The sequence below is a fragment of the Aedes aegypti genome, chromosome 2, assembly GCF_002204515.2.
Source record: "Aedes aegypti strain LVP_AGWG chromosome 2, AaegL5.0 Primary Assembly, whole genome shotgun sequence".
Classification (NCBI taxonomy): Eukaryota; Metazoa; Arthropoda; class Insecta; order Diptera; family Culicidae; genus Aedes; species Aedes aegypti.
This window is the reverse complement of record NC_035108.1, coordinates 317138299-317156532: the sequence shown is the minus strand read 5'-3', so window position 1 is coordinate 317156532 and position 18234 is coordinate 317138299. Positions and strand designations below refer to the sequence as shown.

At 37.6% G+C, this 18234-nt stretch overlaps 3 protein-coding genes across 8 annotated transcripts in view; 2 read left to right on the top strand and 1 right to left on the bottom strand.

Annotated features, from left to right (window-relative positions):
* The first annotated feature begins 406 nt into the window (after positions 1-406).
* On the top strand, positions 407-12086 carry LOC5578758 (PHD finger-like domain-containing protein 5A). The gene is made up of 3 exons (XM_001657076.2): positions 407-574; positions 634-824; positions 11905-12086. Exons 1-3 carry the CDS (start codon positions 523-525, stop codon positions 11992-11994), a joined length of 333 nt encoding a protein of 110 aa, XP_001657126.1. The 5' UTR covers positions 407-522; the 3' UTR covers positions 11995-12086.
* Positions 12087-12270: 184 nt separating this feature from the next.
* On the top strand, positions 12271-15703 carry LOC110676736. Its single transcript, XM_021845764.1, has 4 exons — positions 12271-12453; positions 12511-12575; positions 15187-15409; positions 15473-15703. Exons 1-4 carry the CDS (start codon positions 12394-12396, stop codon positions 15635-15637), a joined length of 513 nt encoding a protein of 170 aa, XP_021701456.1. The 5' UTR covers positions 12271-12393; the 3' UTR covers positions 15638-15703.
* Positions 15638-18234, bottom strand: part of LOC5578759 (leukotriene A-4 hydrolase) — a 31310-nt gene continuing 28713 nt past the window's right edge. For all 6 annotated transcript variants that reach the window (XM_001657077.2, XM_021845759.1, XM_021845758.1 and 3 more), the window contains exons 6-8: positions 16928-17333; positions 16261-16592; positions 15638-16198 (exon numbers count right to left, since the gene is read on the bottom strand). In XM_001657077.2, the coding sequence (XP_001657127.2) occupies positions 15727-16198; positions 16261-16592; positions 16928-17333 (1210 nt within the window). In that variant the 3' untranslated portion in view covers positions 15638-15726. The remainder of the gene's footprint in view (positions 16199-16260; positions 16593-16927; positions 17334-18234) is intronic.

Genomic DNA, 18234 nt, shown 5'->3' with positions numbered 1-18234 from the left:
ATAAATAAAATTACGTTCAAAACACGATGGTGCATCTTGCCTCATTGTTGTAGTGCATCATGCCCCTTTGTTTAAGTGCGTCGTGCCTCAATGTTGTGGTGCGTTCTGCCCCAAAAAGTGGTGCATCGTGCCCCGCATCAATCTAAATTCACGCAAAAGTAGTGTTTGAAGAAAGTTTAATTTTCCAAGAATTTAGTGTAAATATGATGACAATTCGCTCAACACCATGTAGGGTGGACCCAAACCAACAAGATTCGTGAATTAAAACACTACATACATGTTGTTTAGTGTTCATTTCGGCACATCTTCCTTAAGTGGTGCATATTACCCCAGGAGCCCCTATTTGAAATGTGGCCTTTTCAATTGTTGGTCTTGGAACTGATTCGTAACGCTCATGTTTGACAATCTTGACAATCGTTCATCATAAAACGCTTTCTCGGGTAGCGAATCGTTTAGTTCCAGCAATTCTTTCCGCGATTATTTGGAAATTCAGCCTTTTATTCAAGGAAATAAAACTTCACAATGGCCAAGCATCATCCCGATCTTATATTCTGCCGGAAACAACCGGGAGTTGGTAAGTTTTCAATGTCACTAGAAGTTTATGTGTTACAAATTCAACCTGTTTTGTTCCAGCCATTGGGCGCCTGTGTGAGAAGTGCGACGGAAAGTGTGTGATCTGTGATTCCTACGTACGGCCGTGTACCCTGGTGCGAATCTGTGACGAGTGCAACTACGGTTCCTACCAAGGACGATGCGTAATTTGCGGCGGTCCCGGCGTATCGGATGCCTACTACTGCAAGGAATGTACGATCCAGGAGAAAGATGTAAGTTGGCCTGACTGAAGTCGTTTCGTACATTAGCCTATACACTGAGGCAAAACAACTTAATAATTTCTTAAGGAATAATCATGATTTGGCGCCAAAACGATTATTGTTGAAATTTGTAAGTTTTACTTATGATTTTGGTGAAGAATTTCAGTAATGAATTTCATAAGTCAATCAATGAAATTCGGTAATAAACGCAATGGTATTAACTAATTGTATTATCAATCGATAATGTTGTTCGCCTTTTATTTCAGGCGTGCACAAGAATTGACATGTTTTGATAACATGTAATCTGTTTTCGATTAACTTGTAGCCAACATCGAAAGCGGAGTAGTTCTTCTAGCGATTGCTATGATAATTATTTCAAGTAATTGTTGTTAAAGAATTCAAAGCTCTCACTTATGAAATTTATGATCCCATTTTCGAAATGTTTAAGCGTGCAATGAAACCATAATTTGGTTGGTTCATAAGTCTTGATTTATGGAAAACCTAAGTTTTTTTGCCTCAGTGTACGTCTACCGCTAGGGTAGTTCAAAATCAGTGTTGCCACATTTTTTCCGAATCTCATCTGTGTTTTTGGCCGAAAAAATCTTATTTATCTTAAGTCAACCTACAAAAATCTTGGTAAAAATCTATGGTGTTGAAAAATCCAAAATTGATTTTTTAAGGCCAGAAAGAGCTTTCGCACACGTATTATAGATGTATTTGGCATGTCAACCGTTATTAATTTGAATTAATTCTACCAGAAGTAAGTTAAAAATGCATAATTGTTTCTCAAAATTTACATAAAAAAACTTAAGTTTTTCTGAAAAACTTAACTGAGTAATGGTATTTCTGCGTTATATTTTCCAAAACTGTCCGCAACTTATGAAATATCCTAAAATCTTAAAAATCTTTTTTATCAAAAAAAATCTGTGATCTGTGATCACAGATATCTGTAGGCAAGATCAGGAAAAAAATCTGTGTAATTACAGATAAATCTGTGTATGTGGCATCACTGTTCAAAATATCGCTTTTGCTCTACGTCGCTACTCCCCGATATGATTTATGATACTATCAAAAGGTAAACAACGCAAAAAACGGTGTACGCAACTCGATTTTTACAGCACTCGTCGTAATTATCCAACTCGACGAGCCTCGTTGGTTAAATGTACGACTCGTGCTGTAAAAATCATCATTCTACAACTTGTTGCGTAAACTAGTAATTCGTATCTCATGCAATAAGTTGATAGCCATTTCCAGACTCATCCATAGCCCATAATTTACCCTATGTTGTACAGTTAGTTGGGAATCCCTCTGCATGATGGAGCTATCACAGAAAATATTATTTTCTGATCCATCAAATTCTATAATTTAAAGGAAACTATTTTTCAAGGTCTTTGAAAAAAATCATGTGCGAAACAAACAACTTGCGGATACGCGCCAAAGTGTGAAAAAACAGAAATGACATATTAAAAGCTTTGCTCAAATGCTGAGCTACAAATAATCCATACTTTCAAACGTGCATTAATATTGTTTGTCTTTTTGGCTTCAAGAGGTTCGAAAGAAACGTAGCCACAGAATGGAGATGTAACATGTGTTTTCTTTACATCATATCAATTGAGGGCCCAAACGCAAAGGGGTGTAAGTGACATTTTGGTCGGTTTTAAGTTTTAAGATAAGTTCATTGTAGAATTCTACTTTTTTCACGCTTTCTAATGTAATTTTTAGGTGATTTTTCCGTCCAACAGAAAAATATAGATACACAAAAGTAGATTGTACCTTTAAATTCCGCCCTAATTGCTTATCTTTGATAGATACGCGTATTTTGACTACCACTTGCAGTCTTCTTCAATGTCAGTTACTCCTATCCACTGCATCAGTGACACTGAAGAAGACTGCAGGTGGTAGTCGAAAAACGCCTATCAGTCAAAGATAAGCAATTAAAACGGAATTAAATGGTACAAGGTACTCCAATCTACTTGTTTGTTCCTCTAGATTCTGCTCAGAGGATTCGAATACATTAAAAAGAGATAAAATATCATAATTCGTAGAGGATTGGCTTAGTTTTTTTTTGCACACTTAAAAAAATTACGGATTACGGTGAAATTTCACCGTAATCTCAACAGCTGAAGCTTCGGTGAAAAATCACCGTACAATCTGTAAAATCTTTAAACGAGATCATAAAGAAAAATAAGAAAATGGTTCAGACCGGAAATCGAACTCCCGACCTACCGATCAGGAAGTAGGCTTGCTACCACTAAGCCAGCTTACACTGCTTGTTAGTGGTGTGCAAAAACTGCAACAAAGGAAGCTCATGCCTGCCAAAGCGACTGTCACACGATTTCACAGAAGTTCGGTGAAAATAATGCTGTTACCGAACTGTTCGTAAGTATTTCACAGGGTTACAGTAAAATTGTTTGTTTCACGGATTTTTCCGGTAAAATAATAGATTTCACGGATTTTCGCCGGTAAAATAGTTAATTTCACGGATTTTGTCGGTAAAATAGTAGATTTCACAGATAAATCTGTAATTTTGTTGTTTACAGTTCAATTTCGGTGATTTATTTCACAGAATACTGCGATTTATTTTAAGTGTGTGGCTCCCATACAATTTGTATGAGATGAATAATTGGCACAAAAGATTCAGAATCGTTTTTCTTAAAACTAAGTTTTTGTCCCTCAACTAGTTGATGTTTCCAGCATTTTTATCAACAAACATTTTTTTTGGTGTACAAAATCATGTTAAAAATGTCGATATCAGTTTTAAAATTACTGTTGATTCCTGAAAAACGTCTAGTGTCCGGGCATATACGCTTTTCGGCCATACATGACTCTCTGCGCTGGGAGAAAGTTGAATGTCAAAATTTAGAAAAAAAAAAATCATATGCTTATAATAGCGCTCTTCCATGCAAAATATAACATTAGCAAATATTACCAACCGACAGTAATACGGAAAAGGTCACCGGGAAAAAAACATTTTCCAATGATTTTTTCCACGGGGAAGGATGATATTAGCAATATTCAATTGTCAAAGTCACGTGATATTCATGGCATTTAAAAGTCGTAATCTAACGCAAAGCTAAAATGCGAAGATGGCGCTGTTCTAGAATGGTGACTAGTGCATCCCAATCAAAGTTGCTAGAGACAATTTTGGAAGAAAAATCATCACAATAGGATTTTAGTAATGCAAAGCACAGGGAATCGTAAATATGTGTTAAAATTTGCAAAACTTCCGGAACCTAACCTTACTTTTGATCGCTAATATTCTTTTGTCGATGCACCTGTTCTCAAAAGTTGGCAACCCCCCCGCGAAGTGACAGATAACGCAATTTTCACGTACCTACTTTCAGCGTAAACAATGGGGCCATCCACCGCTGCCGGCACGATTTTTCACTATGGGAGATCGGAAATTTGTTTCGTTGTTGACGGGTGCAAAACAACGAATGGAATGAAATGAAATAAGGGCGAGTCTGATTTTTCTTTTTGCAATGAAAATAAATTTAATAAAAGCACCAAGTTTTAGCACCAAATGAATTAAACGCGTATCAATTATTTTACGGATTCCTGTAAAATCTCAACAGCTGAACAGTTCGCAGGGTGTCGACTACCTGGAAAAACCTGGAAAGTCAGGGAATGTCAGGGAATTCGATTTGTGACCTGGAGAGTCAGGGAAAGTCAGGGAATTTCACTAGAGGTCAGGGAAAAATATTCAATACTACAACATCAAACAAGTTGATTGAGAAAACACTTTTATGCATATGAGTGTAAGCTGTACTTTACTACCTATACTTATTCTTAGAATCCAAAATTTTCTGAAATGAAAAGCATCAACAGTGCTCTCTGAACAATTTCGTCAAAGTTGGCGTAGTTTGCTTTATTAATATTTAGTTCTAAAGTTTCCTAGATCAGATCATTGTCTTCTCTTCAAACGCTTGAGGAAAAAATGGAATAAACTTTACAAGTTTGCTTAAAATATCCAAGTTAAACTGATAAAACGAAATATAGAGAAACAAGACAAGATATTTCCTGAATTCTTTATCATGTCGTTTTTGGAGACAATACAGCAAAGTGATATTTGTCCATTTTGCTTCTTATTCTTCTTTTTCTTCTTCTTCTTCTTCTTGGCAGTCGGCTACTCAGTGTAGTGTTCTAAGAGCACTTCCACAGTTATTAACTGAGAGCTTTCTTTGCCTAAATTGCCATTTTCGCATTCGTATATCGTGTGGCAAGTACGGTGTAACTCTATGCCCAGGGAAGTCAAGGAAATTTCCATTTTGTCCATTTTGCTGTCTATTTAAATTTGGATTTTTCAATTTAAATTTTCCAGGATTTTATGAAAATATCATGAATTTCAAGCGTTATCTCAGGATTTTATTCAGGAGCTTACTTACAGATACGTCCAGTTTGTTTTTTGTTTTAAGAAGAAGTTCACCAAAACTTATGAAGATCATTATCTCAGATAATTTCAGGAATTTAATTTTAAGCGATCTGCTCGATAATCCCTTGATAGTTTGTGAGATTACTTGGAAGATTAGTCGGACATCGTCCCGTAGATGGGTTAGATCGAGCTCGAAACCGGTCGACTAAAAAGGTAAATTTAAATCCTTTTTAATTGTTTGTAAGAACAATATGTGTTATGTTCGTTCTCTTGTCGCGTTCTGTGAGTGTACATGAAGTTCTTACGTTAGCACAAACCCCAGAAAAAAGTACTTGGAAAATACTCATTGACTCATTCTTAGTGGAGTTAAATCGAGGATTGTTGGAGGCACGACACATTAAAACGAACATCTGAAAACTTATTATTAGCGCGTTATTCAATTCCAGAATTCATTCCGATAAATTTTTCGGGGAGAACGGTTGCTAGAATTAAAAAAATCACATCGGAATTCTAAAAATTAACTAAAATAAATTACCTTTAAGGAATCATGGTGAAGCAATTTAAGAAAAAATGAATACATTTTTGAAAAAGTGTATGTGATCCCTAAACATTTTTTGGAGTATTTCTGTAATATTCTTATGAATTTTAAATTAATTTCTAGGAAAAAAATCATAACTGAAAGAAATTTTTCAATATATTTTAGAGATTCCTGTAGGTGAATTCCGGTGAACAATTTCTTCAAAGAGAAGAAATTTTCCTCCATCATTCACCAGCTAGAAAATTTTCTTTTCTTCAAAGAAAATACGCGCCGGAATTCTTAAACTAGTTAAAAATCTTTGGACTAGTTTATGAAGGAACAACGTAGGAGTTCTTAAAACATGATTCTTTGTGATATTGAAGTCATATATTCGGATAAAACATTTGAGGAGGTTCTGGGAGAAATATGAGAGGAGTTCTTGAAAAAAAAGTTTTGAAGGAATACTTGGAAAAATACATTTAAGAATTCAAATTGGAAATTCTGCGAATAATTTGTTGAATTCCTCAAAGAAAGTTCTTTGACAAAGGCTGTAATTTTACCTGAAAAAGAAGTAGCAAAATTTTAGGAAGAAAGTCCTCCCAATAAAAAAGTTTAATAATGGTCTTAACAGAGTGACGTATTAAATTACGTTATGTATGAAAAATGGTATAATCAGGTTCCGGAAGGTGTCCAAAATTGTCCTTTATGCCTGACACTAGTGAAATTATATCTGAGGTAGTTCAATATCCAAATACATCGTTTTCTACAATTATAAAGGAAACTTGAAGAAAATTGTCGTGCGTATGAATGCTCAGTTTATTCATACGACCTAATACATAAACTCTATCAAATAAACAAATCAACATGATCTGGAATTTTTCTGGAAAACAACTGGAAGGTCAGGGAAAGTCAGGGAATTTTATTTTCAAAATTGGGTCGACACCCTGGTTCGGTGGAATAAATTAACGGAGTACGGTACATATTACAGTATTCCGTGAAAAATCACCGGAATCCGTAAAATTTCGACGGAATTACGGTGTTTTATTTCACCGAACTGTTCAGCTGTTCAGATTACGGTGAAATTCTCCGTATGAGCTTAACGTGTACATTTTTAAATTATCTCACCGACCTGAGTAAAATGTTTTGCTGAGAACCCAACAGCTGAGAATTCGGTAATTTTCAATGCCGAATCTCGGTACTTATTTTACAGAGACTTCGGCAATCCAATTTTTTTGTCGAGATCTCGGTGAACTCTACCGAGATTTGGTAAACGTGTACCTGGAGTTTTACCGAGAATCGTCACATTATTACCGAGATATCAACTGTTAGATTCTCGGCGACTCCGTTTAAGTGTGTTTGAACTAATTTACGATGATGTCACGCTGCAACTTCCAGCGAGAAGAAAACCTTTACAGCGGCCGATGTTTACAAAAAAAAATAACGATTCCATTGCACATTTATCCACGCATTGTACTTCTGTCGGGTGTGAGATCACTGTGTCCTTTTTTTCGAACTATTGTGATGGTCTAATCCACCGGTGTACTAAATTAACTCCGTCGGAGAATTGTGACACTTGAGCGGGGCACGCTCCCGTATGATCTCCACGTGATCTGGACCCGCTCTAGTGTCAAAATTCTTCGACCGAGATGGTTTAGTACACCACTGGATAATACCATGGTCTTATCCATTGATGTACTAAACTGACTCGGTCGAAGAATTTTGACACTTGAGTGGGGTAAGAGTACATGAAGAACATACAGAAGCGTGCCCCGCTCAAGTGTCACCATTCTTGGACGGAGTGAAAATTAACTACACAGTGAAAATTAGTACACCGGTGGATAAGTCAATTGGTGTAGAAGTCATTTTATGTAAACACATACGGGCAGAGCGGAAAAGAAAAAGAAAGTCGCCAAGAAAAGAAGACCGTGGATAAGTCCATTGGATGAACTACATCCAGCTTTTCAAAAGCGGTAATGGCCGTCAGAAGTTAGTTACTTTCTGGTAGGGATCCATCAGTTTGACGTTTGGCTTGAGTCCGATCAATTGACGTTGTACTTAATTCTCTCGGTCTAAAAATTTTGACAATTCAACGGGTCACACTTCTCAATGCTCCCCACGTGTTTCGGCCCGCTCTAATGCCAAAATTATATAAGCTGCGGACTGAGTAAATTTAATGCACCGGTGGAAGTCCATGTTAAAAGACCCAAGTCAAACGTCTGATCAATAGATCCCTACAAATATTAGCGCTCGTAAAGAGCTGGATAGCTCATCCAATCAGCTGATTGAAAGTTAGACATTTGGTGGTGAACATGAGAAAAAAAAGTGTTCAAATCCCCAAAGAAAAATGTGCTGCAAGTAAAAAGCTGTATATAAACTCAAACTGATTACTATAGTCAATTTTCCATAAATTATTAATAAAAAAAACTACAAATTGAATTTTAACACTTCATTTCACATTTGTAAAAGAAAATCCCTTCCATAAATTAAAAAAAAAATGCAACATCAATGGATCATTGTAGGTAGTTTTTGCGAGTGCTCATCGCATCAAAACAAAGGCGCCACTATATATGGGATTTAACATTGTGACAGCATTGCTGTTCTGTCAAACACACAAGGCTACGGTGGCGCAATCTATGCTTTCCATAGCGGCCGTTTTGGTTATTTTATTGACCGTTCAGTTCCTAACTGTTCGCGACCGTTTGAAACAGTCGTCGTTCTAAACGGTCGGTGAAACAGTCGCTGTCAGATTTGGCAGCATCAACGAGCGAGAAGTTTTTCGCGCGCAAACGAGCACCCTACTCTTTCAAGTAGAGCAACAAGGACAGCAGAGTGGGCGTCGAGTCAGATTTCCAAAACAGCTGTTGTTGACACTCGGCTGCCGGCTGCACGGCTCGGAAAATGAGGGGTGGTTGGATGGAATGTTTATGAAAGTATGTTTCACTAAACAAAATTCAACTTGTAATAAATATTTTTAGTGGTCAAAATACAGGTTCAATGAAGCAATTCAATAGCTGGCAATAGTTTATTGCGCGTAAGGTATATATAGTTAACCTAATTATGTGTTTCTACAACATTCGCAACATTGTTTCATCTGGATGGAATACATTGAGATTCCCCTCGATTTTTAACGACTGTTTCGAACAGTCTTCTAAATAGCCGGGATAATCCAACATTCAAGTGGATATACAATAATGATCCATTACTGATCACCATATATATCTAGGGAATTATTCAAATATAACATAACGAAAAATTGACCAATTTCAAGCCCCCTCTCTCCGCCAAGTAACTGATTTTGTATGGATTTTTTTTTTTGTATGGGCCGTAATACTACGAAAGATCCCCTCCCTCTCCCTGTTGCGTTACGTATTATTTTACAATCTCCAACACGGAGAAACGCAGACAAATTTGACTTCTTTTGAATTACCATGCGGTCAAAACATAATTTCGATAGCAAAGGATCGGTTACTAAAAGCAACTTACAGCATGTCTTTGACCGGACCATATCGTACAACTATTCCAAACCCGCTCGTAGGTCGTACAAAATCTTCCCGAGGACCGCACAAAACCTTTTCAGTTTGATGATCACTGATTTATAATGATATTACAAATCCCAAACAAAAATTAAAAAGTCCATTAAGCATCATTCTAGTTTGCGCCCTTTTTCGAGCACACTCCATGATTTCATTGATTTTGACAGTACCACGGACAAAAATTTTTCGGTACACTGACATTGTACTGCAGCTGTCATGATGCTCCCGGGTTGGTTAGCTCTAGTGATCCTTTATAGAGAGATAAGCGGAAGTAAAATGGAATGATTTGGCAACAGACCAGCAGTGCTGATTTTGCTCGGCGTCGAGAATAATATTGTAACACGGACATGACTTCCTCATTGCTATAAAGTGTATTTTGTTTCGTTATAGATCTTTGAGCTACATATCAAAACTAACAAACATCCGAAAAAATCAAAAAATAAAAATCGCATTGACAAAAAATCAAAAAAGTAAAACATTTCATATTTTTGCTTCATGCAAAATTACTTTTACCGAAATAATTTCAAGCAGATTACATTACTCCTCAAGAAAAGTTCAAAACAAACATAATGCATGTTCGTTTTAGAAATCCTTTATAAGAGAGATTCGCGGAAGCTGACATTTCTGTCAAAGTGTGAGCCAATCGAGCAGCGAGAGCTGTCAAAGTGTGAGCCAAACGAACATGCATTATGTTTGTTTTGAACTTTTCTTGAGGAGTAATGTAATCTGCTTGAAATTATTTCGGTAAAAGTAATTTTGCATGAAGCAAAAATATGAAATGTTTTACTTTTTTGATTTTTTGTCAATGCGATTTTTATTTTTTGATTTTTTCGGATGTTTGTTAGTTTTGATATGTAGCTCAAAGATCTATAACGAAACAAAATACACTTTATAGCAATGAGGAAGTCATGTCCGTGTTACAATATTATTCTCGACGCCGAGCAAAATCAGCACTGCTGGTCTGTTGCCAAATCATTCCATTTTACTTCCGCTTATCTCTCTATAAAGGATCACTAGTTCGTTTGGCTCACACTTTGACAGCTCTCGCTGCTCGATTGGCTCACACTTTGACAGAAATGTCAGCTTCCGCGAATCTCTCTTATAAAGGATTTCTAGTTAGCTCTTCCTGATAGTGGTATTGGTGAGCGTGATCGAGTTGAATTGGGCTCAACAGCGACTTGCAAAGCCAATGTTTACCAATGTCGATGTGCCCTTTTGAAATGTTTGTCCAGAATTTATTGATAATAGTCTTCATGTTTCATATGTATTCAAATTTTAGGTCTTGAAGGGGAGTCCAGGGACCCCAGACATATGTATCTCCAACTAGTGTTGATTTGAATTCTGACTTCGTTGATAGGACAATTTTGATCAAGATCTTGATCACCAAGAGTCCTGAATAACCCAGAATCGTTAAACACTTTGCGGCCCTTGCTATGTTTTGAAAGCATTTAGGTGGCCCGCATAAGCAGATGGGCTAAGGACCACTAAATAAATGACTTTGTTTTCCAATAGTAATTCCCATTCAAATTTTGAAGGGCTTGTGCAGTCCCAAGTTTCATCCAAATGAGCTTAAATTTTGGGAGGACACTCGTTCCCTGCCCTTCGGTTCAGAAAGGGGTATGGGCGCGTTCTGCCAACTCGGTCGAGGCAGATTTCTTGTGTGAACAAGTTACAACATGGACGTTCTAAAGTACCAGAATGAAGTGTTGTGCTTGTGGGGAGCACTTGAAGGTGAGATGGAAGGTTATTACTCCGCGTTCACGCTTTACTTCTGCTTCTTTAAAACGTTATCTAAACCTAAATTACCAGTTTCAATTACAATAGTCGACTCTTAGCTGATTAACTGTCGTCGTGTTAATTTGATTGTAATGATCTTTGGTTCGATTCCCGCTTCAGTCCAGAAAACTTTTCGTCACGAACGTATTTCGACTGTGCCACTGGGCGTTGCATGCCAGTCCGTTGTCTAGTGTGGTGCTTGCTTCAAAGGGCAAATCGTCCACTGGAAGCATTAACGTGTAGGTGTCTTTTTATCTACATCCGTCGAACCATTGTGAATGGCCGTTGTGAGAATATCACCAAGAATGTCTCACATGCAATAAAGCTGGATTGTCCTACATTGAAACATCAAGGTTTTCGCTCTTCGGAATCATTTTTTGTTGTTTTTCATCAGTTTTGTTGAGTTGTCTTAAATGCCATACATGGCGTACAGAGAACTTTGCCATGGAGTTTCTCGAAAGCTTCATCTGAAGAGCGAATTTGGTATGACTTCAGTGTAGGCCAATACTGCGATAGAGCATGTATCAACCACTAACATTTCTTCTCTCCTTGTCTGTGTTTTCATTTCTAACCCGCCATTACTACGAGGAATAACTCATCGGAGAGGAAGGACATCTCTCATCACAACTATAATATTCTTATTTCTAATTAAAAGGTAAATCAGATTAACTAATTATTTGACTAATAACAAATTTGTCCCACAGAGCTAATTTGGGAAGACACTCGTAAATGTAATCTAGAATCGAATGAGCGTTGTGGAGCAAATACGATATTTTGAACCACCCTGCTACATACCTATAAGTGGCGAACTCGTCAAGGGCAAAAAGCCACTCAAATAAAGATATACATTCCTACTAATGAAAATATTTTATTTTTTGTTTATTTTTTTTGCAGAGAGATGGATGTCCGAAAATTGTAAACCTGGGAAGTTCCAAAACGGATCTATTCTACGAACGGAAAAAGTACGGTTTCAAACAACGATAGACTTAGGTTTCGCTTACATGCTGATTAGTTTAGATTTAATCAATTTATACTAAGAATGACCTCTATCATGAACATAAAAATTTGTATCCCAATGCCGTTGAACTTTTATTCGCAATGAGAAAAGGCCTAGTGTCGCTTCCATACTGATTCGTGCTGGGAAGTGAACGAAATGAAGCACTTCCTTGTTCAAACAGTTTTCACCCTCTTATCTGTATCGCATTTGCTATCGCTACTAGAAATCTCAATAATATTTAATTGAGGAAAGAGAAAACCGTCCTCCAGGTTTCAACGCTTTCGTTAGAAGTGAGAAACGTTTAGTTTGCCGCAAACGCGTATCTAGAGAAAATGCACCCATCGCAAAAGTGTTCACCTTGCTGATATTAAAACACACTTCAAATAATGTTGAGTGGTGCGGGATTTATTCTATCCTCAGCAGGAATTTTGAAAGTAATCTCATTGGTAAGCAACAGAGGCTAATCAAAATGAACAATTCGTTAATTTTTGACTTGCATTCAGCTATGCCTCATAATAGGAGGATTGATCTTTGTCACTTCAGGAGACTGCAATGAGTCACGATTCTGGTAAGTTACACAGACAAATATCTGCACTGCCCATACTCGCATGTATATAGGAAATCCCATAGAATATGGGACTGTTATACAAGTATGTACGTGTACAAAATCGATATAACTGATACAGTCTTCTATTTAATATTTCTGGATCACCTTTTTGTTCGCTACATTTTTTGAATACCTAATTTTACTCCGTACACAAGAATATGTTCTTAAGTGATTGATTCTCAAAAGAGTTTCAAATATTTAATTAATAAATCCTCTCTTTCCCACAACTTTGTTTGAATGACGATCAAAACCTCGTGACCATGTAGTTAGTGTCGTTCGGCATTTAGGCGCATCTTGTTCATTAGGTGTGGGTTCGATTCCCGCTTCAGGTGATGAAACTTTTCGTCAGGAATGTTTATCGCGGCTGTGTCATTGGAGCATACTTGTCCGTTTGTCTACACTGAACCAAGAAATATCATAGAAAATATTAAAAACCTCACATACCCTTGCGATATCAAGACTGAGTTTTATCACTTTGAAATGCAATCATCAATATCGACACAAATCCTCAAACTAGAAGAGTTTTTTGAGAACTTGTGAAAAAATGGTGCAAAAATACCAATAAACGAAAAAGTTATCGCGATTTGAATTTTTTTTTGCCGTTAAAAATTAAGCTGCCGGTAGAGGGGTTAACCAAAGAAAAACATTGCTGAGGATGTATTTATCTTCATTTTTCAAGGAATTTATGTTGAAGAATTTTGAACATTTTTTGACAAAAATTGACAAAAGGTGAAATTTTAAAAGGATTTTTTACCTGAACACACAATACGTTCTTTTTTATGGTATTTCCAACAAAATTCGTTTGAATTCTTCTAGAATTTCTTAAGATTACTTAAGAAAGAATTTCAAGAACATCTGAAAGATGTTGGAACGTGGAGTGTTATAGACGGAAACGACAACAGCAGGCCCGCCTCTTTCGGGAGAGAAAACGCCGCCTGGAGGAGACGGACTGTGAGGAGATGGAACAGCTGTGCCGGTCTCAAGAAACACGCAAGTTCTATCAGAAGCTCGACGCATCTGGGAAACAGAACAGCTACCGGAGGAGTGGAAGGAAGGGGTGATATGCCCCATCTACAAGAAAGGCGATTGTGAAAACTTTCGAGCGATCACCATTCTAATTGTCGGCTGAATATTTGAAAAGGTGGCAGACCAATACACCCGCTTGAAACGCGAGACAGCAAAGGTTGGACTGGTGGTGAATGCGTCCAGCTGGTGTGGCCGAGTGCGACAGGGATCGCCTAGGTAGCAGTGTTACAATAGACGGGGATACGTTCGAGGATGAGTTCGTCTACCTCGGATCCTTGCTGACGGCTGACAATAACGGTAGCCGTGAAATACGGAGGCGCATCATCAATGGAAGTCGAGCCTACTATGGCCTCCACAAGAAGCTGCGGTCAAAGCAGATTCACACCCGCACCATATGTATCATGTACAAAACGCTCATAAGGCAGCGTCCATTTATTACGTAACGCTAAAATTGGAAATTTGCCGGATATCTCAGGATTCTGACCACTCTGAATGATGGCGCCTTCGGCAAAGTTGTTCAATTTTGGAAAGTTCTCACCCATGATTCAACTTTGCCGAATATCTCGGATCAGTATTTCCACATCTAGACGTTACATTTTTCAAAAACATAATTATAACCCTTATTTTTTACGACCCCACCTCCCGTTAACGGTCGTAAAAAGAGGTTGGGGTGTATTATTATCATCAAATCTTTTTCGCGTGGTGTAAGCATCACAGAATATGGACAAATTCTAGAAAAAACTAGTCAAATGAACAATATGCATAGTTTATGATTCTATGTGCATTAGATCAATCTGGACGTCAAGTAATTATTTCAAAAGCCAATTTTTTGACGTTAACTACGTCTTACAGCAATATACTGGGTGTCAATTGAAGATCTAAAATGTTGCGACCGTCACGAAATTATGTAAGATTTTGAATACCAATAACTCAGCCTTTTATCGGTAGATTTTCAATATTTTCCCAACAATCGGTCGAAAATTTATACAACATTTTACTCAAATGGAGAAAACGTTTGATTTTTGACGATGGACTGTCGAAAATTGGGAAAATTTCGACTCCTTTCTTACGCAACCATACAAGTGGGTTGGAAGGGCACTATCAAAGCAGACCAATCTCTGCTTCTTCGCTCATTCTTCTTTTGACGTTAACTACGAATTACGACAATATACATGGGTGTCAATTGAAAATCTAAAATGTTGTGACCGTTATTATGTTAGTTTTTGGACTAAAGGAAGGCTGCAACTATGACAATCGACTAAAATTCAAATGCAGAAAATCACTTGGCGTAGTTAACGTCATGCGGTCGTGTCTTGTACACAACCCCCTCTTATTTTTTTTTAATAATCGAATTTATTTTGCTAAACCACTTTTTTTTGTTATTTCAAAAAATTCTGGTCGTCTTTAACAATATTTGTAAATGAATTTTTCATTGTAACGCTATTTTCGTAAATAAGTAGTACATTTACACACAAGTACATTTTTAGAATCCTTTATCGAAATTTGTTCGTTCAAATCACCTATATTACTTTTGGATTTCCAACAGGGCTGTGACCTACATCGTTACTACAACTGTAAGTGCGGTTTTAGCGATGCTGTCATACACAATATATGCGCTTGATTTGATAAAGTCAACAACGGCGCTCAAGATACAACATATAGCAGAGATAACGGTGGCATATATCGTTTTTACACTGCTGTTGATCGTTTCCATTATCATGATGACACAATGCACCAGCAAAAAGTACGCCCTAGACTACATTCCAGAGGTGAGTGCAGACACAACGCCTGTGTTCGTTTTTGGGAGGTGTGATATCTTTCTATCTTTTCAGCCCCTCACGATGATAGGGGCAGTCCTGATGGCAATCGGTGGAACGCTTCTCTTTCTTGACTGGCGCTCAAAGGAACGTATCGATGATATTCAAATGAATATACCACGCTTATCGGAACCGCACCGCACCAATCCACATCTCTCGCGGAAATCAATACTAGTTTAGTATTAGTAACATATCTACGTGTTATCGCCAGTTTATTAAACGTTATCAAAAAAACATCATTCATAACTTTCCTTGTTCGGGAACATCAATCATTTACCTGTTTCAAGCCCCAGATCTTTGGAAACGGTGTAGGCACAAACGGTCATCATCTGGTCTTTAACCTTATTGTAATTTTCAACAGCGATGGGCTTCGCTTCCGGCCAGCCGGCCAACTCTTTGTAAATCGGTCTGACAAATTTCATGCGGAAGTTGCTGTTGGCAAAGGCGAGAATTTCGTCCATCTTATCCATCATTTTAGCGCGAATGTAGAGACGTACGAAGCGGAAACGAATCTCTGCGTTCTTGGTGGCATGGATGCGGTATGTCTGATCTAACAGCGCCACCTTTTCCGGCGTTAGGCCTTGGATCGTTTTTTTCTCTAGAAGTTGTGCTAAAAACTCGATCAGTTGAATACTTGTTAGTGGCTCGGACAGCAATGAGGATGCCTTGATCGTTTCAATGTCATTTTCCGCCCATAATTTCGCGTGCTTTTGACAGGCTTCCAACAACGAACGATCATAGCTGAAAATAAGGAAATTTTTCATTGAATTTCAGGATAAAAGAATTTAAGTGAAAGATATTACTTGGGAATAACCGGGGGCATCCCCGTACCAAATAGCCACAGATCCCAATCGATGCGGCTCAGAAATTCTTCGTTTTTGGGATCCTCGCGGAACCAGTCGTACAAAGCCTTTTTGAAATCATTGGTCAACACTGACTTGAACTTGAATGTGTTCAAATAGGAGCGGAAAAATGGCTCGAACTTCTCCGGTCCTCCCAGAAGATCTTCCAAATAGCGAAGAAATGTGGAGCCTTTCATGTACGGAACCGTTGAAAATGCATCATCTGGGCTACAATCGGAAAGATCTACCACCAGTTTTGTAAGCTCAGGTGTGTCCGCCAGTTGTGTCTTAATCTAAAGTGAGAAAAGGTGGTTATTTAAAAATAGGGATTGATTGTGATACAGTATTGGATAATATAGTTGCAACATTTTCACTTTTCCATAAACAAACTATATATACAGTTAGATCTGAGTTATTTATGGACCGAATTGAATGAAATTTCCACAGTTCTTCAGACATAACTTGAATTTCGATATATATTTTTGAGTGATTTTTTGAAATCTAAGATATGTATGACGTGCTATTAAAAAACCAATCAAATCAAAACATAAGATCCAGCCAAAATTGATCTTTTCGTATGGAAAAAGTTGCTAATGTATTGTTTAATTTTGTATATATTTTAACTTACACAATCGGTTAGTTCACTTAATCCGTGTAAAGCGTGGAAATCTCGCGAAGCGTTCCCGAACAGCCTGCCAACGATTTTCCCCTCAACAAATACCGTGAATCCTTCATTTAGCCAGAAATGCTCAAAGTTACGATTGGTTACCAAATTTCCGGTCCAGCTATGGGCAATTTCATGTGCCACTACAGTGGCCAGCGATTTATCGCCTGCCAGCAAAGTGGGAGTCACAAAAGTCAAACAGGGATTTTCCATACCACCGAATGGGAAGCTCGGAGGCATGACCAGCAGATCGTAACGACCCCACACATATGGTCCGCAAATTTCCTCAGCCTTGGCGATGAAATCCGCTGTTTGTGAAAACTCCTCTGCCGATTCGTCGATCTGCTCTTGCTCAGCCCACACGCTAGATCTGAAATACCATACGATACCATGTGATTTGAAATCCTAATCCTTATACTATCACACGGCGTGTCTGGTAGAACAATATTATCACAAAAAAATAGGCATCGCTAAATCTTTCAGCATTCGAAAATATAGGTTTTTAGCTTTCATTTGACGGGTTCCCCAAAAAAATCCACCGAGGGATCCCGAACATTTTTTTTTATTTTAAATTTTTGTTCCTTGAAGTACAATATTTTCAAATATAATCATGGTAAAAGACAGTTTTTTTTCTCTCAAGCTCGATGGTAGCCCATATTTCAAATGAAAGTTGATATAACATAGATATATTAGATAACATATTGTAATAGACATAACTGTCCTATGTGATCTTGGGGATACGACACTTACTCGTACAGTGGAGGACACACTCAGTTGAGTTTAACAAATTTTCATTCTTTTACCAAGATCCGCACAGCTGAGCGGTAAGCAAATTAATTTTAACTGATATGTCAGTCTAACATCAAGTTTACTTAAAACAGCACCTTTGGGTGCCGTTACCAAACGTCACTTTTACTAAGATGTCAACAAACGGCCTTTTACCGAGATTTGCACAGCTGAGATCGGCATTCGGATTTAAGTGTGTATTTGATTCTAGTGTATAACTGTTTCTGTTCATATTTAGAAAAGATTAATTTTCTTTTCCTTCTTTCTGGAATCACACCCCTATTGAGACAAAGCCAGGTTCTCAAATAAGAGTTCTTCGGTTACTCATTAACTGAGAATTTGATTCACCTATCATGATTGTTTATTTTATATTGTGTGTAAGAAAAATATACTCGACCGATGAGATCTAATCAACCATCCTGAAAATTCCGCAAACTACGTAACGCTCTAGGGAGAGGGAGGAATAGCGTTTAATTTTTCCATAT